This window comes from Temnothorax longispinosus, chromosome 3 (genome assembly GCF_030848805.1).
Source record: "Temnothorax longispinosus isolate EJ_2023e chromosome 3, Tlon_JGU_v1, whole genome shotgun sequence".
In the NCBI taxonomy this organism is placed as follows: Eukaryota; Metazoa; Arthropoda; class Insecta; order Hymenoptera; family Formicidae; genus Temnothorax; species Temnothorax longispinosus.
Window position 1 is genome coordinate 14,774,481 of NC_092360.1, and position 27,979 is coordinate 14,802,459.

The 27,979-nt window shown below is 36.4% G+C and overlaps 2 protein-coding genes and 1 long non-coding RNA gene across 5 annotated transcripts in view; 1 reads left to right on the forward strand and 2 right to left on the reverse strand.

The window, feature by feature from the left end:
* Nucleotides 1-27,979, reverse strand: part of LOC139810748 (EF-hand domain-containing family member B) — an 86,726-nt gene that overhangs the window by 13,374 nt on the left and 45,373 nt on the right. The window contains exon 1 of one of the 3 annotated variants that reach the window (XM_071774569.1): nucleotides 956-1,091. The exons of the other annotated variants lie outside the window; for them this stretch is intronic. Coding sequence (XP_071630670.1) covers nucleotides 956-1,036 — 81 coding nt within the window. The 5' untranslated portion in view covers nucleotides 1,037-1,091. Of the gene's footprint in view, nucleotides 1-955; nucleotides 1,092-27,979 lie in introns of those variants that run through there. 3 annotated transcript variants of the gene reach the window in all.
* On the forward strand, nucleotides 1,059-27,647 carry LOC139810741 (uncharacterized). Its single transcript, XM_071774559.1, has 4 exons — nucleotides 1,059-1,226; nucleotides 17,993-19,075; nucleotides 23,624-24,298; nucleotides 25,069-27,647. Exons 1-4 carry the CDS (start codon nucleotides 1,059-1,061, stop codon nucleotides 25,858-25,860), a joined length of 2,718 nt encoding a protein of 905 aa, XP_071630660.1. The 3' UTR covers nucleotides 25,861-27,647.
* LOC139810758 (uncharacterized) lies at nucleotides 16,826-18,027 on the reverse strand. The gene is made up of 2 exons (XR_011731472.1): nucleotides 17,929-18,027; nucleotides 16,826-17,848 (listed from the first exon to the last, which is right to left on the reverse strand). It is a non-coding gene; the product is annotated as an uncharacterized lncRNA (long non-coding RNA).

Below are 27,979 nucleotides of genomic sequence, written 5' to 3' on the forward strand. Positions count from 1 at the left end.
TGAAGTAAAGAAACAAACAATTTTTAAGACACCTATATATAGCTGATGCTTCATATAAATTTACGAATGTACGAAAAAAATGTAAAGCTATCCCAGTGTTAAATAGTTTTTCATTGAAATATACTTCAAAAATTCATCTTCGTCAGCTTTATTAAAATATTATGAAATAGAATTTTTTGTTAATGTAAAGAGAGAAAAGAATCGCCAAATCTGGGAAATTCGAATTTCCACGAGTCTGATTTCAGGAAGACTCATCTGATTTTGATCCATCTATCAAGTATAGATAGGAATCGGCGACTAGAAAGGAGATGAATTAATGGGCATAAGATTATGGGAATTTATTATTCCGATTGGTCCAACCTTCGAGCTAATTTTAACGGTGAATTAAAAGCAAGAATAAAAAGCAAACAAAAAAAAATGCGGCCAGTCATAAATCCTACAATGACGATGTGACAGCGGATGCCAACACCGTTATCGTTGATAAATGCCAATAATTATATAGCCATAAGTCAGCGTCACACAACAGAATCAACATACATCACTTGTAAGTGTGAATCGATCGATCGCGTGTTAACAAGAATTTGCATGCGAATCGTTTTGAGGAAATATTCTCAAAAGCGAGCGAGACGAGTTCCGGTGCAACGGTATTCATTAAGATTGTAATTATTTATATCATACCTACGTTACGAATACTTTGCGCGATAAAAATAGCAACATAAACGACTGAGCTTGATCGAGAAAAGAATAAAGAATAAAGAATAAAGAATTTACGCTCGAATTTACGTATGAATGAAGAAAGGAAGGACATTCGAAGATTTCAAGACCTCCGCGAATTTCCCCAGAAGATGGTTTTACGTGAAAGCTGACGGTCGCGGCGGAATGGACAACGACACGTCGACTGAAGAGCAGTCGTTAAGAACTTGACAAGTTTTGCGAAGATATCTTTCCCACGTACCGCAAAGTCGCGCATGCAAATGAAGTAGCCAAGGACTTTCGACGGGGAGTGCGTATTTCCGCGAGTGTCTCGAGCGATCATTGATCATAAACACAAGTGGAGTATGATGGGAGAAGTGATCCGCGTTTCTGGGAGGGCACCGGACGTCGGTGACATTCTGAAGGAGGCCATGTTGTCGCAGAGGTTCGCCGATGTGGCCCTGTGTTGTCCAGGAGGTCAGAGGTTCCTCGCTCATCGTCTGGTTCTGTCAGCGGCCAGCTCCTATCTTCAAGTCAGTATCAAATAAAACGACACTATTAATTAATTAATAGTATCGTAATTAACTACGTTATCATAATTAACGGAAATTAACAATTAAATCGGTCATTGTAGAAATGACGCGAATTAACTTTTTCGAATCAATTGAGAAATAAAAAAAAGTTGTTGGTCTTGATTTAATTTTCTTCGTAACGTATATTTTTATTGAACCGAATGATTATATTAATTTGATGATTTGAAATTAGACGACATCTGGGTTATTATGTTTTATCCGCGCTCTCGTTGCGCTTCTCTTCTCTTTCATTATTTATTTACCCGCTAATAATGTTATGTGTAATCAAAATTCGTCAACAGCTGCGTAGAGTTTATTGATATTCTCATAAACAACATTCTCAACACTCAAATATCAACTTACAGGAAAATAACAGGAAGAGATAACTGTAAGAGATAATTGTATCGTCGTGGATTTATACGCGACTTATAGATAGTTTCACAACGTGGCATTTCTCAAGTGCGTTTATCGCGATTTGAGAGAAGCTCCTATATTACTGTTACTCGTACCTTCGCTCGTAATAAGAGAGGTGCAATAAAAGAAAATATAGTTCGCGTTGCCGTTTAATTAGCGGGTTAGTTACCGGGATAACAGAGACGGTGAGCTGTTAAATTCTGCACATGAATGCAGGTGCATTTCGCGGTGGATGTTTCTCGCGCTCGTCTCCGTGCCGGCTTGTGTGCGATCGCGCAAATCACCGTCGCGATATAAACCGATTGTGTGCTCCCCGCTGACGAGCATTTAATGCCACCGAATTATGTCACACGGAAATAAAGATAATGCGATATCGCGCAACTCGGCACTCGAGGTTTCTTGAAGCCGCGCCGACACGTTACGATGCGCATTGCGAACTCATCGAGTTGCGCGATTGTTAAACTATTGCGCCACTAGATTGGAACATGAGCGCAAAATTAACGAGACAGATGCGACCATAGCAGACTTGATGATATTTATGTGCAACAGGACGTGTATTCTTAATACTTCTTGATACATCCTTCGAGAATCGATTATTTCTTAAAGAGTTAGCCTATATCGAGTCGACAAAATATAAGACTTTTGTCTCATTTCGATTAAAGAGAATTCACGCGCGCGCGACTATGATAAATTGGAAAATAAAAACTATAAAAATTAAGAGTATTTATCATATTTATCTGAATTCTTTTGAAACATTACTCTTTTCCTTTAATTTCTAACGCCATTTAATTCCGCACACGGAAAAAAATCAATTAAACGTTAACGTCACGGGCTGCCACAAGCATAAATAGTTAATTCAATTGGATATTATTGGACCAAATATTTAAGTTATTAAAACAATTATCTGATGTTTTTTGTTCATCAATATTTTGATGTTGCATTGCATCAATAAATTTTATCTCGATAACACTTATGCTGTTGATACAACATCATTTTTTTTCCGTGCAACTATCGCGTTTACTTAGTCTTATGTATCTTTTTGTCTAATTTCTAATATTTCTAGTATTCGCGTAAATGTACTTTATTATACGTTGCGTTGTGCTCATTCGGTTAAACGAGAATTCAATTATGATACATTGGAAAACTATAAAATTGTCGGTTATTTGTCCGAATTCTTTTGAAACTTTGTTCTTTTCTTTTAATTTCCAACGCCACTTGATTCCGTTGTTATTGCGCAATTATTGGTCGTTATATCTCTTTACACCTAATCTCTTGCGCGTTTAAACTTACTTTATTTTACGCTTTATCGTGTTCGTTCGGTTCGAAACGACAATTCGATTATAATGCATTGAAAAGAACTAGAATTGTAACAAATAAGATTGTCTATTATTTACTTGAATTCTTTTGAAACCGTGTTCCCTCAAATTCCCTTTAATTTCGTCAATTAACGTCATTGGATTCCGTTATTATCAAGCAATTATTAGTCATTATATATTTTTATATCCAATTTCCTGCGCACTTACTTTATTTTACGCCCCGTTGTTTTTATCACATAAAACGCTTAAGTGCAGTTTTACGTGAGTAGAATCTTGTTGCGAAAGGAAAACCTAGGAAATAAATCCTGATGCACTCCAGCGTACAACGTAATTACAAAGTAATGTCGCGTCAGCGACGTGAAAATTGTCAATTATGCGTCGCTGCTGTGATTCGTGCCATGAATCGCGCTTTCTAAACTCTATAGCAAGCGGAATGCCGAAAAGAAAAATTTCCCGTACTTCCTCACAAATGGAAATTTGTTAAACGGGTTCAGTCCACTGTCTTATTCTCATGCCTCACTTTATTCCACAAAAATTCTTGGCTTTCTCAGAAGGATATTTAATCGCGAGACATAACGTATACATCTCGCTCAATTTCTGCGTTACTTACAATGTTTTAGTTGTTTTTTTTTTAAATACAGATGATATCGATTGCTTTAGAGACTGAATCAAAAGCAGCATTGCGATCGTGCTGCGTTAGAAAGGCAATCGTTTTTCCCGTCTCACATTAGAAAAGAAGAAAAAGGAAGAGGAAGAAAACGATGTGCGTAAAAGGTTTTGCTTTCTTGTCGCAACAAATATGGCAACCTTGACTTCAATGTTGGCAGATACCCAGATCTCTGATGCCGTAAAGCTTGCACGACGGCACTAAACAACCCCTTTTGCGGTTCTTGGAACGTACCGGAGCGCAACGCATCTTTCCGGTACTGCCATTCGCGGATTCCTAAGTCCCGGCATCTCGATTTATCACCGTTTGACCCAGTACCTGTTTACTCCAAGCGAGATTCCTACTTTTTCTTGCGCTCCTTCGTGCGTCGCGTGGCGTGAAAAGAATAATAATAACAAAATTTCCCACTTTCCCATTATCCCTTAAAAAAAACGCGGAAAAAATGTAAAAATTTTTCTGCTCAGATTTTTTAAATTGTACGTATTTTTAAATTAATTATAAGGATGATTAACAAAAACAATAGAGGATATTTTTTTATATTGTAATATTTTTTATGAAACATTAGAGAAAATACACACACACACACACACTCTCTCTTTCTCTCTCTCTCTCTCTCTCTCTCTCTCTCTCTCTCTCTCTCTCTCTCTCTCTCTTAGTTTGGAAATTATTACAAGATATACAAAATATTTCTCTTTTTATCAAACAACGTTGCATTGTCCAAAGGGAAAGAAAACACATTTTACAGTTTTAAAGAGATTGGCACATGCATTTAGTGCAATCTCTGATTTGTCCATCGCTTGAAATAGGCTTTTCATTGACGCACGTCTCACGGCTAATTAGCCAGTTAATGGGAATCATAAAGGATTGATATCCGGTTTTGTAGCAGTTCAATCTAATAATGTTTTCACGCGGTGAAATAATTCACTACGAGTAGAAATTGAAAGAAAATGAATCGAATAAACGAATATGAGTTGTTAAATGTCTATGATTCAGCTACGATCTCGTAATGGGCTCCTTATTGCAAAATAAATCGTATGATTTACGATAAACTCGCTATAGCGTCATCTCGAAACTAGCAAATTCATACGTGCTTCCAGCGCGAATGACCTGATTAATGCATATAATCGAGTGCGTATATACATACACACATGCATATATGTATATATGTACAATACTTCTTTTACCTAAAACTGAAGATATTAGGCAATCAGAAAATAAATTAATAAAATTTTAACATAAATTACTTTAATTTAACAAGGAAAGAGAAATATAAATCGTAGAAAATATCACATAAAACATAAATGTTGAACAGATTCATCGTTACGAAACATGTTGCGCGATTTGTAGACATGATTGCGTTACCGGCTTTTTACATCTGGTATTTTTTCATCCTGACGAGCGTGGAAAATCACACGTGCTTTAATTAGTGCGACTGATTAGAGGACACGTAGGGAAGTAGGCTGATTCTTGCAGTCGCGCGCGAGTGAAAAAGTATTGTCGCAATGAAACACATTTAATATACAGTGTATTCTTAATACAAGAGAATTATGAAAACGTAATAAATTGTGATATTATGATACACGTCTCGCATCAAAGGATCTAGAATCTGAAAGATATTTCAAACCGATTTAAGATGTACAATCATTTATTTTCGATTTTATTTTTTATGTTGGATTGCTAACACAAAAAATTATTTGAAATTTCTTTACATTTAATTTACATTTAATTTACATTTAATTAGTTACGATGAAATTGTCCACAATCAAGAAAAATATTACGTTCAGAAACCGAATTCGCGCGCGCTATACAACCCGGAATGAGATTTATGCATGTATGCATTTGGCTTGTTTCTTCCACGACATTTTATGACTTCTTTATAGCTCCTCACTAACATTAACGACCTTATAAATATTTTTGGGTAATTATGGTTGGACTATTTTTTTTTCGTTAATCTCGGGTGGATGATCGATTGCGTTTTTATCTTAAATAAACAGTCACGGTTAAAAGAAATGTCTGAGATTAAAAGAGTTTCCTTTTACCGTTAAAAAATATGAATAAATAATGACGATAAATAGTATCGAGTTCTTAAAGTACTCGATATCGATTAAAAATACAATATTAATTTCAAATATTTTTAGATGAATCAATTACGAAAAAGATTATTTATTATAATAATATGTTCCTGCTTATATGTAAAAAATATGTAATTTTGATATACAACTATTTAAAAAACAGTATATAGTCTTATATGCAAAAAGATTAAGAGATCACGGTTTATTTTTATAAGGTAATAGGGATAAGAAGGTTTAAACGCTGCCAATGATGAGAAGTTATGCATGGTCTTTTAGCGCGAGTAGATTATAGTGTACGTGTAGGTATATGCTTTTTACAAGCGTTGCACCTATTACACGGAATTTAATTGGATTATATCTGTCTCTTATTTTCGAAGGAGCTTTCAACTTTTATTAGTAAACAAAGGGAATATGTGTTTTATAAATATCCGATTCTTCAAGATGCGCATTGTTGTTAAGAAAATTACTTTTATATTGTCAAACAATATTTTAAAGACATTTAATTTTTTTTATCATAGAAAAAAGGTTTATTGATGTAAATAAAAACTAGGAAGACGTGCTCTTGATTCTTAAATTATTTTCACGTCAAATCATTTCACATTGGACAGGTTTTACTAGAACTAATATTTATTCCATACAAAATTATATTACATTATTGATTATATTGTAATATTGAAAAATAATAACAAAATCATATGTAAATTGAGCATAAATATGTGTTAACAGTCAATCAAGAAAAGATACGTAGTATACGTACATATACATACGGACGTTCACCGACTATGCAAACGTGCAATTTAAGAATTCACGGTTTATCTCCCGAAGACATGATAGAAACAAAAAACTTTTAAACGTTGTGTGTGATGAGGAGTTATGGTTTTCCGCAGCAGATTATGGTGTGTCCATGCCATGTAAGTTTTTTGTAAGCACTTTGCCGAGAACGTGTTTCTCATGACACGGTCCATCATTAGGATGCCGGCACAGCACGAGATCACATATTCATTGCTTAATTAAGATTATCGTAACTTGAAAGGGAGCGACGAACTGATGATTCACGATAGTATGTATAGGTACTGCTCATACATTAATCGAGAGATAAGATGTCGACACGTCTGTATTATACGATTTTGTGGCTCAAAATATCTTTCCATTGCATGCATGTTTTCTTTTATTGTTGAATGTTGAGCCATACTTACACATTGTGCCTTGAGATTCAAACATTCGAAAAGTTTATAATATACACATTATTCAAAGATGTAATCTTACAAAGAAGAACGTATCTTGATGAATGTTGAGTATAATGTTGTAATATAGACTAATCATCTTTTTATAAATGCTTACGCATGTTAAGAGGATGAAACATGTCTTTGAAAAGAATCATGTTTTATGTTTATAAACATATATATGGTTAGAATGTTATCGAACGAAACATTTGCATGTTGTTTTGTTAGACATTACGTTAAAATTCAAATCTTTATGCTATTTTTTATAGAATTATTTATAAAAAGAAATTGATTTGCTCGATTAATTTACCTATTTATTGAAGATATCAAAACGATCAGAAAACAAAACTGGAATAAAAAATATATGTTGCTGGAGCTACATACGTCACGTTAATATATATGATTGCAAAAATATCACATTTATATGTTCGACATTAATAAGCCAAGATTATTATAATAAACTACGAGCCATTAACGACATACATAGAAGAGATAGTATAACGACAGAACCGCAATGTCATGCCGATGGCAACGTTTTAACCGCAGCAATGCATCTATACTTATACCAGGAAATGCTAATTTAATTAAATACTGCAGAATTAAAATTCACCATGGAATTATAATAATTAGACGATAGATCATCATGGGGGGATCAAAAAGATCCAAATTAATGTAAGTAAAGGATATAAATTGTGAGAAACAATAATATTTAATTAAGAAATCGACTAATTAATTATTTTTAGTTGCTTCTTGTTTTGCCAGTTTCTAATTTTATTTCTGTCTTTGAAATATTTACGTATTAAAAATTATTTAAAGATATTAAAATATATTAAAACATATATAATATTTAAATTATCGAACACGTGTATCAGATTAATAAATCATAAATGCTTAGATTCTGTATTTATGGGAAACTTATATAACTCGAAAGAAGATTGTTATCATAAAGAATGATCGAACAAGTGCAGTATTTTAAGTCGGAATTCATCCCAAAGCCGCTAATGTCGACGTTTAATTCATAAAATAACTCAACATACTAATTTCTACTAAAATTTTTTGAAACAGCCAATATATTTCAAGCAACAACGCCTAACGATGTTAGAATATGATTTATATAAAGTTCCTTCATTGAGTGGTATGTATAATAAATTTATAGTCACCTTTAAACCCATAAAAAATCTTGACACCCGTTAGTAGAGGAAGCTAATTGAAGATAATAGACTTTCAGTTCGTTAGAAATACCGACGGAAAAAAAGACCGTCCAGCAGCTGTCCATTACTACTAACAGTAACGGGCTATTAATTCGACGCATTATGAAAGAATAGTTTTTCTTCTTCCTCGTATTATAGGCCCTTGAACTTTAAACATAATGTGCGACAATTAGTAAGAGTTCTTTTATTCTTTGTATCATTGAATATATATACATTCTCCGATTTTAAATATATTTCTTTATTTTTATAGATAATAATTTTAATTTGTATATTTGTGGCTAAAAGTAGCAGAGTAATATCATAAAAGATGGTAACATTATAAAGAGACATGGTCATCTACATAGATTTCGCTTTTGTATATTATTTTATTACTTGGGTAGGTTTGACTAATTGTAAATGCGCGAAATCTTAAAACTTGAGTGTAAATATATATATATATATATATATATATATAAAGCAAAAGATACAAGAAATGTACCAATGGTTATTCAAATGGATATGCATATGTATACGTGTGTGTGTGTGTGTGTGTGTGTGTGTGTGTGTATGGTTAAATTTGATATTTATTTATATATTACATAATAAATGTATCTTTTTAATAAATGTTGTATTTGTGTCTTAAAAAGATCGAGAAGCTCAAAATTGATCTAAATAAAGAAAATACATATACATTTTTAGAAAAAAGATTTACATATATTTGTAATAAATATAAATGTAAATAATTTTATTCAACTTAAAAAAATAAGGTAAAAATTATCTTTCAAGTTTCTACAAAACAGATCAACTAAAACAAAAAAAAAACAACTTTTATTCTAATATTTATATAAACAGGCGATAAAATGTTACATGTATATGATATACATATATATGACGTGTTGTACTTGAATAGATGTATGAAAACGATATAATGCTATAGCAATCTCTCGTAAGATTTTTTTCACAATGGAACGATCTAATCTGATTTCATTTTGCCTAGAGCACGTTCGTTAAATTCTATAAAGCCGTTGCAAAGTCTAACGAAGCGATCGATCGGTCGCAATCGTTCACAAATGTACGTTGAGAGCTAAGAGAGTTGTAATGATATTCGCACGTTTTATCTACAGCAAGCATCGTCCGCGATCACGGCAACTATTAATTCACGCCGCTTGGCAATATCCTCGGCACGCATTCGGATCGCTTATATATGCAAATCAGAGCTGCTCTGAAGCTCTTCTAACATTACTTCGGGGCAGTGCTCCCTAATTCGAAAGAATACCATTCCGCAGGATTACATACAAATATGCACATTATTTATATTTATTTATTTATACCGCTGTCGTTCCACCAAAAATATTACTCTTTGTATTGACCTGAATTATGTTCGAAATAAATTTACAAATATATACGCGAATCACTTCTGCGAAATAAAATTAATAAGATTGGCGACTACGGTAATTCTCAGGATGTTTGTCCGTTTACTATTTGACATCCCGTGGAATTCTTCTGCCTTCTTATGTATCGCCTTTTTTTTATCGAAACGTTATAAATCTTGCATTTAAATTTGGCGAGTTGAAGACCTAGAATACCTATACATATACTAGAGTATCTATATATAGATATGTTTGGTTGATGACAGGCAGGATAAATCAATTAATTTGTTTATCAGATATATTCATAATACAAGAAGTAAAAGGAGGTCTCTTTAAAATTTATGAGAAATTAATGTGCGCGCAATTATATAGAAAGAATATGTACGTTTTGACGGAAATTTTATTAATGGATGTATACATGAATGTTTATAAGGATTATTATATATTTATCGCATAATAATATTTCTTCAGCGAGAATATAATAGAAGCTCATCACGTGCCCACATTATCCATTTTTAATGTTAAATATCTATCAGTTTTTAATTTTAAAATATTAAATAGCAATCACACAAATTTCAAATTAAAATAAAAGTCTGTTAGAGTAAATATTATGTCGTGCAATATAAGCGTAATATATTTATTAGTATTTAAGCTATATAAGCTATAAGATAAATAAATAATTCGAGGACGTGATTGTCGCGTGTTACGCTCAAATATCATTGTCATTAGCAACCGGTTTCAAGAATTATCTATCCTTGTCTTGGGAGAAATATTTCAAATCAACCGTGTACTTAATTCCGTAAATCTAAACTTCCGGCAACGTGAAAGAGAGACGTGCCTCTAAATGCACAACTAATCGCGAGCTGCTCTTTGGAATAGGAGCCTTGACATTCGCGTTATCGAATCATACGGATAAGTAAAATAAGTCGTAACAAATACTAAATTGAAATAAAGATAGAGATGTAATAGATATTGAGCGAATATACAAAGCATAGGTGAGCTTACATTACGTCAGGTTATTTTTTTATTTTAATATAGAAAGAAAGAATTTATAAAAAAAAGTTATAATACAAAAATATGAGAAATAATATATATAAATAATTTTCGAAAAATATGCATAATATATATTAATATGTATATACGTTTTTTTGCACACACATTAAAAATATATATATATATGTTTAATAAATCTTTCATAATTTTTAATTATAATTAATAAAGAAGTATTTTAGTCTTGTATCGAAGGAGTAAAATTTATATTAAAAAACTATTTTTAAAAATCATTAGGCACTCATTTTTTCTCGGTCTGTAAGATTATAATTAGACGCGAGATCTTCGAATGTACCATTTCTAGTCGTTGCGTGTATAATTGGCGTAGATATCGCATAAATACGTCGATATCGATCACTTGCAAACGTGAGCGTTCACGTTTATTAGTTTACATCCGTTTCGATCCAGGATGTATACGTGCTACTTCGGCATGTAGGAATAACTAGGAAAGTAGATAAGCTGACGCTAACAAGAGTAACTTTTTCAATCTGACGCATTAACTCTAGAACGCGGGGTCTACATTCTGTTATGCCAATAACATGCTGTCTTACGAACACCGTACCGTCCTTCCGTTCGTGCGAACGAGATAAATCTGTATTACTGGTTTAGAGTTGCATATCAAATAACTGTGTTAACACATAAAGATCGATTGACTGACTGGTGGCGATGAGCTCAGAGGAATTCCTTTTTTTTTTAGATATAATGCATGGAACTGGAATATTGAATCTTGATATACCGGTTCTGGAAGCCTCAGCTTCGGCTAATATTTCAAGTCATAACATGATATGACCGAAGTCTCTTTACCGAGATGTTGTATCTTCCGCACTGAAGGGATATAGATAGACATGCTAGACAACGTTGTATTGACAAATTATTTCATTTAAAGTGCAACTGCGCAGAATACTGACATGACGGCTGGAAAAATAACTGGGCAACTGACCGTAACCGCGACAACACTGGTAACACATGCAGAAGTGTAGTATTACAAATCATATATCAGCCGATCTACAACAGCGTAACACGTGTGCCCTTTCAAGGCCTAAAGCTATTGCACAGCGTTAATGTTTTACTGACAGAAAAAGTACCATTCGAGGTAACCGCGTCGGCAAAATCGAGGAATTAAATACTTTTACCTTCTACTTTGTCAAGTCTTGCTCTTGTTGCAATATGTATTATAAAAGTATAATCTTTTAATTTATATATTAAGAACCCAAATTGTTTTTAATTTGCTACGCCACGTTCCACATTTTAAAGTAGCCCAAAGTTTTATGATCCATTTTATAACGTACTTACTTTATTCTGTTATGACGATAACATTATGATGTCCTAAACCCACTTTAGACGATCTTTAATTCGTCAGAATTTAGGATAGGATTATATTTACACTTTTATGTATCGTACAATACAAAAACTATATGATGAATTAAAATACAACATAAAAAATGCATTAAAATACACAGATATATCAAGATATACGGCATATAAAATTATAAATTGAATTCTACCTTAAACTCTGCATGTGCTGATTACAGACTAAAACGAGCTACAATATCCTGTCGCTTTTTATTAATATATTCCTGTTTTAGAGAGTTGCATATCAAATATCTGTATTAACATTTAAAATTCGATTCATTAGTGCGTCGTTCCCTTCCCCTTCGTTCTCTTTTTACCTGCTGTAAAATTGAGAATTTTATAAATTTGAATAAAGCAAGGCGTTAATATTATTAATTACAAGCATGAAAAACATTGCAGTCGATCAAGATTAATTGCGTTTTTCAATTCTCCATATTCTATTGTATTCTAATAGTATCGCATTCCCTCTCTGTGTTAGGGGTCAATCGCGTTAGAGATCCTCGTCGTGGATCCGCCGCGGGCACCGATGGCGCGGCTTCTAACATCGTACGTCACTAACATAATGCGGTTCGTTCGGCGGCCGGTTATCGATATTCACGGTGGATGATTAATGGCGGATATTGTTCTTGATACCTGTTGGTGATACCTGTACCTCACGTCGGCAGAAATCGTTACGCTTCACGCTCGCGACTCGCCTCATCGCTCATCACGTTTACAGCTCCGGCCTTTCGTGTGCGTAAGAGACGTTTAAATTCCACGCGTTACGATTCGTATGAGCTGGTCGTTAACCATTTCTTAACCATCACTTATCCTTTCTTGCACAAAGACAAATACTGCGGTACGGCCGCGCATCTGTCTTGTGCACTCTCTTTCTCTTTCTCTCTGTCGTTTTACAAATACTGCACTGAAGATGCAATGTCGACAAATTGAGATAAATAAGAATTAAATTATCTATGACACAATCTCAACAATCGATTTGAATCTGGTCTCTACAGATTCGTGTTTCAAATTACGGAACAAGAACAACGTGAAATGATCGAAAGACTTGGAGAAATATATATATAGAGACGTTTGTGTTAAATATATATATAAACGTAGATGAAAACTGAGAGGATAAATTAGAATTAAATAATCTATATGATATCAACAATCGATTCAATATTATGTCGTATAATTCTTATTTATCCTATCTCAATTCCATGTTTATGTACACAGCATCTTTATGTATCTCTCACTTTCGATCACATTGTTCCTGTTCCATATTTTAAAACACAAATGTGACGTGGCTGTATAGAGACCGATCGCAGATACGTAAATTTATTATCGTTTATTACTATTAATATCGTCATGTTAGATGGAAAGGCCCGTCAATCCTTTACTTCAATGCGGAAACATAATTTACATGCGAGTTATTCTCGCTTACATAAAAATGTTTTTCTAGTATATAGCGCAACCGTAACGGTAGCGGCATGGCAGTAAATTGACGATGCCATTACGTATAACATGAATCAACCTGGTGGATTACAACCACTCAGATTGCATTACGGAATATTTCAACATGATGACGTTGACGACACGTGATGTTATATCGTGCAAATGGACCCTTAAACGGAGCTTTGTGCCATTTAACGATTACGCTTGCCGATCGTCCCTTCTCGCCCCTCTCGCCGCGGTAATTATTTGCAATTGCGCTTACGTGATCGCTGATTCGAATAATTTCAAGCGGTAAACTCGTAGATTAAATCGTGGCTCTCGGCATTCTCTCGGCGTCGGAATCGGATAATTATCGGTCTTGGGTGCAATATCGCGAACGCGCGGATCGAATGTACATATATAGGCGCTGCTTACTCACGATGCTTTCTCGCGAATAGCGATATCGTAAAAACCGAGTGATATTCGTTTACCATTACATTGTATCGCGGATACACTGCTCACCACCACCACGAGTAGTAATTGCGCCGTCTGCACCGTAACGAGGCGTGCAAAATGTGTTGCGCTAAACACCAAAAAACCCAGATCCCGAGTTTTTCCTGTAATAACAATCGCTCTGCTTATTATCGTGAACCGCCCAGTGAGCGAGATCGCGAGGCTGATTGTGAGACCAGAAGTAGTCTGAATCCAAACATAACGATTCTAGATATCGTTTATATCCGAAAAATTTATATCTATATGTTAAAAAACTCTAATAAATTTCTAAATGATTTCTAATAAATCTCGCATTTTAATTTCACAATAATTTTTGTTCCATTTTATTTATATTGATCCATAAATTTCTTTCTGTTTGAAAAGACGATCATCATCTCTCTCGCGATATTTATCAATTTATATAGTCCAAATATCCACGTCTGCTCTCTATGAATATTACTTAACGGTTAATATTGATTTCAAGCTGTGCGAAAATTTTAAATCTGTTTCTATTCATACGTCAGTCCATCAGATGCGAACTGAGGAACCGACTCCTCCTATGTATTCATCCCCTGGTGAGATGTATGCGTTTGCAAAAGTGCTGCAACACACTGTTGCACATGAGATATTGTGGAACACTTACAATTACGCGAAGTAAGTGCGAAATTTTGCGCGTTATTTTACGGGAGGTTAAAACACTTAAAACCGATCGAACAAAAATTTACTTGATCGTTCACGCCGCGAAAACTGATACAGGATTACCGTAATTATGACAATCTAATCGGTGTTCTCGATCACACCCTGAATTTCGTAACATATAGATCGGATGAGATCGCATCAGATGTGGAAAGCGCACTCCTCAGAATATCACTATGATTCTGATTAATTGGTAGATCCCGACTGCGATGCTTCATGTACAATAAATTGATGATCTATAAATCTTTGAGAAACAGGCTAAAAAATTTCGCGCAGTTTGAAATCATAAACCGTTTACTGATCACAGATATTATCTGCACATATTTGTAATATTTATCGTAATTGATTGATAGATTCGGAGAATCTATCAATCATGTAATCGCTGTTTCGCGCGTGATGGATCGATATAAATTAATAGAAGCAAACTTAAGAATTTCGCACAGCTTGAAGCCAGTAACTGCTCATAGATAGCTGATGTGGATATTTCTAATTATAAATTGATATAAAATAGTCAAATTATTCGAAATAATTATTACTCAAGGAAACGTTTTACAATCTGATTGGGATACGTAATATTATAGATATTCTGGAAATGAGTTCTTCTCAAATTAATTTTTTTACATAGAAAATTATCTATGTATTAATATAAAAGCGAATTAATATAAAAAGTATCGTAAAACTGTGAAATATACTGATTTATTGGAAACCAGAGATAAGATGAAATACTATAAATATGACAACGATTGAATATTCCAGATTGATATTCTTCCTAAGTAAATTTGTATGAACTGAGAAAAATATTTTGATTTATGCGAAGATTTATGCACATGTTTTACTCACGACCCAAGACATTACCGTGTCTCTTGATAGCCATTTCATGGCATACTTGAATGAAAATGTTTTAGCTATTAGCAATTAGCAGAGATCCATTAGATAGAATTTAGATAGAGACATCGTTACGACAAGATGTGAATTATCTGACTACGCGTAAGAAATTTTGTAGAAAACTAGATACTGCATTTATCTGTACCGTACTCTCTAATGCCGTCTAGCACTGCGAAAGTTCATAAAATATGTACGAGATAGAGGCAATGTAGTGCTTATTATATCCCTAATTACATCGACAAGGTGCATTGATAACCACCGTGCATTAGCCTTGATTATCCTGCAATCGGGAAAAGAAAAAGAGGTTTACTTTTTCAGTTAGTATTTGCATTTGATTATATATTCGCTTGCGTGTTCGTGATGGAATACTTCTGGCTGAAGGCGTTGCAACGTTTCCGGAAATGTTTACGATTCAAGTGTAATAAGCGCAAATACTAACCCTAAGTAATTGCGTCCGAAAGAGCACTTGTAGCGCATAGAGGAAGAAAAAGCCGATGCGGCCTTGTGGCACAGGGGTGTAGCTATCGCATAATAAGAATATGCAGACACAGATGCATATAGGAACAGGCAACCCACAAACCTATTTCTTCTTTCTTTTCATTATAGAAGAAAATTAGAAATAAACCGTAATTTTAAATTTAAATTCAGTAATTTTTGTATACAAAATCTTTAATATAAAAATATCTTTAGAGTAGAATTTTGATAACACGTGTTGCTTCTTTGATTAAAAGCACTTGGAATTTGGAACAATTAGAACCTAGTATTTTTTATCACAATATATTTTTTTTCAAGTTGTAAAATAAATGTTGTTAAATAATAATTATAGATATATGAGATTGATGTTTGTTGCAAAAACGAAATCCATAGATCCCTGGGATCCATGAGTGACTTTGTGAAAGATTTGCAACTTCTTCCTACGCCACTGGACACAACGGTGCAGCAAAGTTGCATCGAGCCGCGGGCCGGTTTGAAAGCCAACATTTAATTAACGTTCTACGTGCAGGAATGATGCTCTCATCATTTTTCGACGCCAACGATCCGTTAAAACGGTTGCGAAACGGCGCGAAGAATGATTGAAGACTAAAATCTCGTGGCAAACATAATATCAACGAGAACGCCGAAAGTAAAAAAATATCAAGTCTTTTAGAAATTTCAAGTACTTTTACATAAAGACACAATTCAAAATTAGAAAGGCCCAGGAATTATTTAAAAGATGACTAATGTAACAAAACGTATCAATCCTTGTATATAAAAAAAAAGGTTATAGGTTTGTAATTTGTTTTTATGCGCAATTTTACATTAATCTTACGCTAATGTAATGTATTAATCTTCCATTAATATATTACATAATGAGACAAAAATGCACGGCGATTCTCACATAATCAACATTGTGCGAAGGCAAAGGTTAATTCAAGTTGGTTTCTTGATCTGGTCGGCGATCAGCCAATAACGGTTAATTATTGCCTTAAAAAATCGGAAAGAGCCGTCGAAGCGACCGCCAGTCGCGTAATTACAGTTATCTCGATGTAGCGCACGATCTTCAGTCTTACAACAATGAAAATGCTCGTAATTCATTGTTGTCCATGTTTCATTATCCGCGCGGGTAACGACGGAAAGAAGACTGAAGTAAATCAAGCGCGCGATATTTACGAGCGCATAAAGCTGTGAACAATTCGGAAGCCGATTTCACACGTCTTCTATTAATCCAACTGTATATCTACGGGTGGATCCATCAGAATATTTTCGTTTTTGGATTCTTATTCCTTACAATTAGATTTATCATTTCATCTACAAATGATTCCGGCTTCTTATTTTATTCCGTATAAAGTTTTAAAATTTATCCGAGTTTAAAAAAATATTAAAACATTAATATAAATATAGTTCTTGAGAAAATTCAAGAGCTTTGATAAATCAAGTCAGAGAGCAATCAAGATGATAAAGAATTATAGTTTAATTAATTATGAACTCGAGTTGCATTTTACATTCAAAATAAAAGAAAATTTATTCTGATATATTTTATAACGTTAAAGATATCACAAAACTCAAAACATCACTTGTCGTAAAATTTCCCTATTGCATATCACTGCCGTTATATCAGATAAGCAAATATATGTGCGTATATATTTCTCCAAAATGAGAGCACTAATAAAATTTGGCCCACATATGCAACCAGCGTGCATTAACCTCTCCATAACTCGATACATGTTCTTGATACATGTCATTACTTGTGCGCTGTTAAGTTGTAAAGTAATCAATATAGGAACCCTATCGCAAAACATCTTATACGATTTCTACACTAGAATACCATTTCTATCAACACGTGCTCTTGTTTTTTATCCAATATGTTACCCGATAGATATAGATATACAGCCAACTAATATTTTGTTACTTTTCCTATGAATATTTTCTTACACATGCTTATACATGCATTTTTTTATACCGCTGAAAAATAAAAATTTCACATCTCGTTAAATTTCAGGAATATTATTACAACACCTTCAGTGATTTACCCTGTAATATACCTATTAGCATTGTTATTTTCTCTCATTACTCTGGGTAACAAACGAACGTTGCTTTCGTTTGCAGGAAGTGTTGCTGGCGCACAGCAAAGTCACCGCTCACTGCGAGCCGATCACAGTGATCCTCGCCGAGGTGGAGGCGCCGGAACTCGCGGCTCTTCTCGGGTTCGTCTACACCGGAAGCGCTACAGTACCGCGGATGCGACTGGACGCGTTTCTGCGCGCTGCCGAAGCCCTGCGCATCCGGCTTCCACCGGTGCCGGTGATGACGACCTGCGGCGAGCAGGCAACGGACTGCAAGCTGGAGGACGTTAAGGACGTTAAAGTTAGCCCCAAGTACCTGCAATGCGATCAGTATCCTTGGTACCGATCGAGAAGACTGTCCTACGAAGACCCGTTCGACAGAAAGGAGTCCTACATCAGAATATTCCATACGGACGACGTCAATAGAAATGTGTTCAGAAACATCGGAGCGCTTCACGAAGTCAACAATCCTGGCCCGTCGTTTGGTTCCGGTTGTCCGAGCGCGTGGTCAGTCGGCAGTTTCTTGCATCAGGATAGAGCAACGGGTGATGCTCCCTCCGACAAGAATCACGGCTCGATGATACTTGCTGACAAAAATCCGACACGAGGTCCTAGTAACGACGCGTCCTTCAGTCTATATCAGCGAGGCACGTGTCTCCCCGGAGGACCGTCTTCGGAAGGATACGCTGGTCCGGATACCTTGGAGAAGATTAGGATGGGATACGAGAGGTTGCACATGAGTAGCTCAACGGAGAAGGTGATGATGAACGAGGACGTTCTCGTGGGAGGATCGGGGGGAGAGTCTTGCGAAACGACGCGGGACAAGTGTCCTTACCAGAGCACGGTGCCGTTGTCGTCCTTGCAGTGCGCCACCGCCACCGCCACCGCCACCGCCACCGCCACCGCCACCGTCGGCCAGACGAGGTCGTACGAGATGCACGATTACGGCTCGCAGACCTCGACAGGCGAGGATCTCAGCTGCGGCGAAAGTTGTTGTAGGTGGAGAACCGCTCGCAGGCACGTGGCGAATCGTGTCACCGCGTCGCCGTGGCGCCAGATTGTTAGGCCCCATCATTCACCGAGGACCCCGCGGCCCATCCCCGTGCCACACCGTCACATCGATGACGTGAGTACCTCGACAGGCAAATATTAGCCCACGTGTTCGTCGATACGAAATCAACCGAATTCAATTGATTCAGGACAATTTTAATTTCAAATGTTATTTCTCTGAATATGTAAACGCGGTATTTTTATCCGAGGATGAAAGACGACGAGTCGCGTATTCGCTTACTTAAACTACGAATCAATCTTGGAAATATAAGCAATATTAAAAGGTGAACCGCGTGTCATGAGTCTAAGAAATAAAAACACATTTTTCAAAGACCTTTTAAAATTTTCCTTACACAATACTCGACATTTGCAGTATTAAGCTCTTACTTTTAAAATTTGATAAAGAGACTGATTAAAAATTAAGTAAAAAAATATACGCAATGTAGCGATTCAGCTTGTTTCTTAAAGCGCACCGTTGACAATCCTTTTAGACGTGATCCGTTATTTCTGGAAGGCATTATGATGCTACGACAGCTACGGGAGACGATTTTATTCCAGTCGATACTTGCAATCACGAAACTTACAACGAACAACAATCATTGAAAACTGGGAAGAACGTAGGCTGTGCATACTTGATTACGATGCCAGATATAATACGATTTCGTCGTATCTGTCGAAATCCCGTTGCCAGGGGATCCGTATTCCCACGTATGCACGAAAAGAATCGACCATTATGGGAACTATGCCAAGGTGAATAACACTGAACGACACGATCGAACGAACGCGTTTTCGTCCGATCAGTGATAAAAACTGGTACAGGTCAAGCGATGAAAAAAAGCGGATTCGACCACTGTTTCGTGAATAATTTAGAGAGACCAAATTAAGCATTCACGAAGACTGAATGTGTTTTATATATACGGTGATTTATATTTATATTATCATGCATAAATAGTAACGATAAACAAGCGCGTGAGTATCATTGTATACCTTCACGTTTCATATTTAATGAATACGAGACGTTTTTCAAATGAGACCTATAAAATATGGCACTTGATACATGTATTTAAAAAAAAATTAATATAATTTATATTTCTTTCCTTTTAAGTGCATTTATATGAAGAGTTTTAAACATCATATATATATATTTTTTTTTTCGATTAAATCGCATTCATTTTTAAACTGTACGTTATCGAAAATCATTAATCGCGATTGATTGGCTTGCGTTGAATGGTCAGCCACGTTCCGTAAAATGGTAAGACGAAGATAAACCGTTACACCCTTAATTACTGCGGCAGAAACGAAGCATCAACACGGATGCGCTCGATATGTCACCGTCATTGCGCGTGAGATTAACAAGAGGAAATAGTTTCAATATCCCGCCCATCTTTATAAATCGCAGTAACGGCGGAGTTAATTAAATAGAAACCGCGATCCTCGCGTCGCTAATCCAGCGGCCGTGATACTTTTTTGCCATTCCAATTACGTAACGTAGAACGGCAGAATGGTTGTTTGGCCCTTGTTCCATTTTCATATTTGTTTATTAATTCCATTTTTCTAGCTTATAGGAAACACAATGATTCATATCCATCATAACGTTTAATACGTCGGCACCTTGAACAAAAATAATCCTCGCTTCTTTGTTATCAAAAATAAACTTTCAGTGTTTTATCATGTAACTTTTATACATTAATAGAATGTATGCAAAAATTAAGAGATTAAGGATAATCTAAGAAAAATTTCGCGATTTTAGAACATATATAAATGTGCATATATAACTATATTTAATTGCAGCAGAATAATAATTTTTAATATTAACAATCGTAAAAATCTAAGAATTAAATTTCATATTTTATTATATGTATATTTCCGTTTTAGTCACGATATCTATCAGTATCATACGATGATAAAATGGTGTTATTTTCTATCGTGGATTCTATCTCCTATTTGAATCGGTATTGAATTCGCTTAAACCAATCATAGTGATATATAAGCTAAATTAACTTGCTTATTGAAAATTGTCTACTTTCAGCCTACCTACTATAAGTTTATTTGTCAGATAAAACGAGTAATCTCATGAATAAACGAACATGTAATGAAACGCAGAAAATATGAAAACTAGTTACAATTTGCATAATGAATCCTCTCTGCCACTACAAGAAATTCTTTCCTTTCTCATATTTTGCCTATGCCTTCAATCACGGAATCCGCGGGATAAAACTAAGTCTCCTGAAATTAATTGAAGAAAGATTATAATTATTTTTAGCATCAGCTATCAGATTTCGAAACGTAATAAAATCTACAAACACTTGCAGCCAACACTTGTTGGGAGATTGCTACGGCCAACAGAGATTACCCGTTACATGTGACATATCACGCGTTAAGAGAGTTAATTGAAAGCTGTAAACGCTGCACATGTACGAATGCGAACACCGGAAGACTCGTGTTCACCATTTGTTGGTTCTTCATTCGCTCCTCGTACACGTACATTACGCATCTTTGCCGCTTCCAGCTGCGTTGTCGCCCTTCACTCGAACTCAATGCTGTTCCGCTTAATGTGGCTATCAGTTAACTCGCTGCGGCTGTTTATCAGACCGCCGAGCGCCGCGCCGTGATTGCGCATCGCCAGCTGGCAATGCCAGCTGCGCGCGCGTCCATTGCATTATTATTACGCGCCCGATCTGGGAACGTTTTCTCTTTCGACAACGGGAGATGCGTGCCAGATTTCGTGGACCGTCGTGCTGTCGCGACGACTGTCTGCTTACGCAAGCAACGGTTCCCGCAGCTTGCGCCGAGATTGGCGAAGATTTCAACTGGATAAGAACGACGCAGCGCGATCGCGCTCATGATTTTTCTTCACGCGTAGCGATAGAATTGACTACGTCTACCGGGACTCTGTCCAAAGTCCAAAATAAACTTGCAGCAAATTATTCTTTAAGGTCTTTCACTCTTTAGATTCATCTACATTTAATTTTTTTTTTAAAGTTTAAAATTTAAAAACATTATATATACTGTCCTAATCTTTGATTTAAAATTATTTGAATAAAAGAAATTAAATTTCGGAAAAAAAGTATACAATTTTGCAAAACATAGCAAATGTCAATACGCGGAACATGGCAAAAGTCGATATGGAAGTGCGAAAGTTTAGATCCAAAGCTACGAATTCCGCACGTCCTCCTTTTTACCGCGTTGCTTTTAATCCAGAGAAGGTGCAAAAATATTACAATAATTAATCGACAGGGTACTTTCGAATACGTATCTTATCTCGTGAATTTAATCTCGACGATTTATATTCGGCTTCCGTTGAACGCAAATGTGATTATTAAGACGCGAATAATATACATCTTAACAATTCACCTTCTTTATCGGGTCGAGAGCGAGTGTAATAAACTATTACTGTTACATTCAAACGGTCAATAGCGTTAAATTGTTTTACAATCTAGCTGCTTTCTAATTGCTGCTTTCTTCTGTTTCTTCCAACTGCTCATTATGCGGACGCATTCCTGGGCGCGACTATTGCTGCACTATAGACGTTTTATTTAGCATTAGCAATAGGAAACTGTCGACGTACGATTGTTGGATTATGCCGTGTTGTCTGGACGTGACGTTTAGAAATTGTTTCCTAATGCTTAAACAAATTTGCAGAAGTTGACAATTCTTTCTATAGAATTATAATTAGAAGCCTAAAGTTACTTTTCTAAAAGAAGAGAGAGAGAGAGAGAGAGAGAGAGAGAGAGAGAGAGAGAGAGAGAGAGAGAGAGAGAGAGAGAGAGAGAGAGAAGAGAACCCATGAATCTTTTTAATATTTTATTCAGTTACAACTTTTGTGTAATTAAACAAACATTTAATAAAAAATTAATTGTAGAATTAATAATAATTCAGCATTCTTACAAGCATGCTTGTCTTTTGGACACACACGTCAGATCTTTTTTCTGCAAAATACTTAAAATTTTGCAATAAATTCAAGAAGAACGTGCTCTTGTTCTACATTACGAGTAGGTAGATATATTAGAGGGACGGACACGTCTGCACGCAACTCGCTATACCTTGACATTTTGGTGTCGTTCCAAGTTAACGAGCATACGGAGTTGACTGCTTAAAACCGAGCGTGACTAAAAGTACATTGTAAAACAGCAAACGGCGCTGTAATTTAGACGTCACTTTCTAGCTCATTGAAACACGGCGGCTGATGCACCGTGACGATTTCGATTCTTCACGCGAATACGTCACGCTATTCCTCAAGATTAATGAATGCTGATAAGTTTGACTTGATTGATTGTGTTTTTCTCCGATTTTACGTTGATACGTTGAAAAATGCAATTGTCCTGTAGGAAAATTACATTAGCGTATAATGTTTTTACTTCTAATAGTTGACGCGTGTTAAATGTTTCTAATATTAAATGTTTTATTATAAACAAAAAGATAATATTTTAAAGTAATAAATGCAACAATATAAATATTGAATACTAGAATTCTGTTTTGTGGTCAATTGAGACAAATTGATTCGTCTCGACAATTAAGGCAAGAGACACTTTAATGTCTGTTTAATAACCCCGTTATTTAAAATTAATTATTTCCAAGAAGGAAAATCAATTCTGTATAAAAAGCAATTCGATGGTTGTTACAGGAAATCCATAAGAAGTCTCTGGTTGCCGAACCAATTCGATCCACGGTAATATCAATGAGCCCGAAGAATATCGTTCATTCTCCGAAAAGTGCCCCGCAAAGTGACGGGCTTTGCCCTACGACTTTCCAAGTTCCTACCAGTTGCGAGACGAGTTTTAACAATGACTCAAGATTATCGCACGAGATACGTAGTGATCCGGAAACGAAAGTCCAAGAGATCTATCGATCGCCGATTCCATTCGCACCCTCCGATCAGATCGCGACGCCTGCGAACGAGGCGAGAAGCAATGAGCAACCCCTCTTTCAGAATGTCGGCAACGCGTCCACGCACCCGTTATCCTCGAGCAACGACAGCGTTATCGCGAGTGCCGGCAAAAGTGGGGGATATCCGACACAGGTGGTTCCGCAGACGCCAACGAAACCCGAACTGTCGCATCCGATCAGCAGACTCTGCGACACGATCGAGGCTGACGAGAGGAAGGAGACGCCGAAGACGGAAGTGGCGAGCGCGGAAAAGAGTGGAGAAGAGAGGATCGCGAGGATTTTTGTCAACAGTGACAATAACAATAACGACGAGACGATCGTGAGCACGGAGGCGGCGCAGCGCGGACGATCGACGGACGACCACAAGTGCGCGCAGTGCGGAAAGACTTTCGTCACGAGAGCGTCGCTCAAGGTATGCTTCTCAATCATTAAATCAGACATTAACGCTCTACAGAGTCTAAAGGCTACACATTTAGATTCCCGAACAGAAACGTAGACATTATCTCACGTAGATCTTGGCTTCTCACACATTAACCAGAGATTTAGCTTGATAGATCTCATGGAGCCTCACTCTATTCACTATTAACATAGATTCTTGATCACCTTGGGTTACACAAGTCTTAAACTATCAAATCCCGACCGTTTCTCACTGATGATGTTCCTGATCACGCATGATGTTCCATAAGTCACTGCGCAAATTACAACCTCTTCGACCTCCTTGGCTGTTTTTTTCATTTTTTGTTAATGTTAGACACCGCGAGTCTCTAATTTCGCGGAATTTCGCAGAGCTCAAGTGTCAGTTGCGTTGGACGTAATGTCAGTTAAATTACCGCCGTCTTTCCTTACGATGTTACATTATGCCTGGCGCAAAACAGGCACACGGTACCTTAATACTTGATCGTTTACACACTCTCATGTCGTATATCGATTATGATGAATGAGATACCGATGTCTCCAAGTCGTAACATATACTTACTTTTTTCCCTTTTTTTTGGCCTAATATTCTTAAATAGTAACTCTGTTCTGTTCGCCGCGTTTGTGCCGCGTACGAAGGAGAAATGATATATCGAGAGTTAAAGACGCGGCTTATGCTAAATTTTCTCTTTTTTTTTTGCCCTTTGTCTTCGGCCCCGTAGCCTTGTAAATAGCCTAGCTATACATCGCCGTGTGATCGTGTCACAGGTGCACAGCCGAACGCACTCCGGTGAAAAGCCGTTCCGCTGCGCCGACTGCGGCAAACAGTTTTCGCAGCTGCGCAATTACAAGTACCATCGCAGCGTGCATGAGGGCACGCGGGAGTTCGCCGCCACTTGTCCGGAATGCGGCAAGTACTTCAACGATCGCGGCTACCTGAGCTCGCACATGAAGATCCATCGGAACCGCAAGGAGTACGGCTGTGCGGAATGTGGGAAGAGCTTCAATCAGCGAGTGGCCTACAACATGCACGTGCGCATACACACGGGCGTGAAGCCGCACCAGTGCGATCAGTGCGGAAAGGCGTTCTCGCGGAAGATGCTGCTTAAGCAGCACCTGAGGACTCATTCCGGCGAGCGGCCGTATCAGTGCCAGGTCTGTCAGAAAGCGTTCGCCGACCGCTCCAACATGACCCTACACACTAGACTACATTCCGGACTGAAACCCTACCAATGCACCTTGTGCTCCAAGGCTTTCACCAAGAAGCACCACCTCAAGACTCACCTCAACTACCACACCGGCACCAAGCCATACTCCTGCACTAATTGCGGCGGCAGGTTCTCGCAAAGCAGCAACATGAGGACCCACTTTAAAAAGTGCATCGTCAACAATACTGCCGGAATGACGGCAAAGTCCGGTGATGAAGCCGGTCCTGATCGCGCCGATGCCGAAAGCGGCATGGCGCCGCAGGTGGTCCTGACGCCGCCCAACTCTGATCAGGAGTCCAGTATTCTGACACCGATCTCAAAAAACGCTGTCGCCATAGAGAGCAACACATAGCGGTTTCTCCTGCTCGAAAGACAGAATCTCGAGTGTGGGCGAAGTTGGCGAAGAATAACGTAAAAATACTATCGTGGCCAATCAATCACCATTTTTTTATGATGGCGATAGTAAATGTTTGACGGTAGATGGGCTATATGATGTATGCATTTGTCGGTAGTAAATCGACCGGAAGAAGACCGCAAACCGTTTGCAAGTTTCTAGGACGAATGGAATTATTTACGTATATATTAACGTAACGTTACAAAATCATCAGTAAAATTTGTTTCAAATTAGTATTAAAAAATACGCAATTTTTTTTCGAGCCATGTTAGTTATAATTGAAGCAAGATTGCGTATCGATTGCGTCTCGATGTGATACGATAGTCATTGCATTATGCCTTTCAGTTCCTGTATTTATTACTAATCATCTCGTTATACACGCACAGAACTCCGTGTTCTAATCTAATCTAATATTTAACAATTTAGAATTTAACAATCAAGGAAATGATGCCAAATTTTCCATAGAAGATGATTCCCGACTTGGCAAAACTATTTTATTTCATCCGTCGTCATCTTACAATAATTCCCGCATCTCAAAGATATTGATTATTTTTCGATTTTACGATTTGAAAAATATCCAGTTTAAGTAGATGATTATAAAATCTTTAATTTGTAAAAGATTTTATAAACCTTAAAATTCGCAGATTCTTGATTCTCGTTCAATCCACAATACTGTAAATTTTTTCTTCTATTCGATTTTCAGGTGCCAAATTAGGTAGTTCAATTATTGCAAAATAGAAGAGAAGTAAACGAAGCAAAAGAAGAAAAATATGGCATTATTTATTAATACATCTATTGACGCGTGAAATATATAGAACATATCGTATTTCAATTTTAAAAACTAAAACTCAAAATCTCTGTTTCATCTTATATACTCTTATACCAAAAAGGATTCGAGGAATACATCGTTTTTTTATTGCGTATCTTACGGTTAATAGCTCCTTCGCCGAAACTGCAACATGTGATTGCAACACGGCAAGTCCAATTGTCGGTTACAACACGGCACGTGCAAATACAATCGAAAAGTCTGCAGCCGTTTGCAGGAAGTATCTCCTCGTATTTGAAAGTAACTCGCCGGACTCGGGAGAGTACGCGAGCTTCCATATCAGCGCAAATAGTTTTGTAACAACCTTTTCTAGGAAATATCCCTATGGCAGCGTTTAAGAATTTATTTCTGAAGCAACTTTGTGTCAATGGCTAAGGCGTTTTCTCAAAAGGCAAAAATAACTATCATGGTGTGTTCTTGCATTAAACATCGTGCGAGCGATTTGAGATTTTATTGGAAAGAGACAGTTTAATTTAAAAATTGTTTTTTTAATTAAAAAAAAAATTGTGTCAAATAAATCGAGAATCCGAGATTTGGTAAGTAATTTAAGATCTGATTGAAAAATGTCAAAAGACTAAAAAAGATTATCTATCGAATATATTATGCAAGACAAGGATTAAGATATCGTTAAGAAAACAAGTAAAATAAAATTATTTGCTGGAAGTAATGCACTTCTCCATGTACTTTAAGATACTTTTTACATGTATAAAATCGAACCGTTTATAATGCCGATATGTATATATTTGATATACATAGTAATATATTTATATCAACTTGCAAAATTATTGCATGTCAATAGGAAAATACGTTTAATATATGCGTATGTTGACTGTGTATGCGAAGCATATTAAATATACGAAATACAAATAAGCATACATTGTACAGTTATATTTGGATTATCGATCGATGGAGATCGAGTCATCTGTTCAATGAATAATAAAAAACTTAAGAAAATGTAAAAGACGGAACGTTCGATATTTTCCAACTTGAAAAATCAGTGTTTTATTTATTTTTTATCAAAACCAGATTTTCCTCTCTAAAAGTGTGCTGCGTTGCTTCGGTAATACTTTGCCACTTTGCGTCTGGGTGCACCTGCGGTATACTTTGCGTTTAGGGTAAGGGGCAATCGCGCGACGCACGTACGAAATATAACGGTGCATCGCGGGCAGAACATGCGGACAATGACGATAAATCGCCGCCGCGACGGTGTTCCTCTCTCGGTGGAATTATCGTAAATCCTGCCGCGCGACA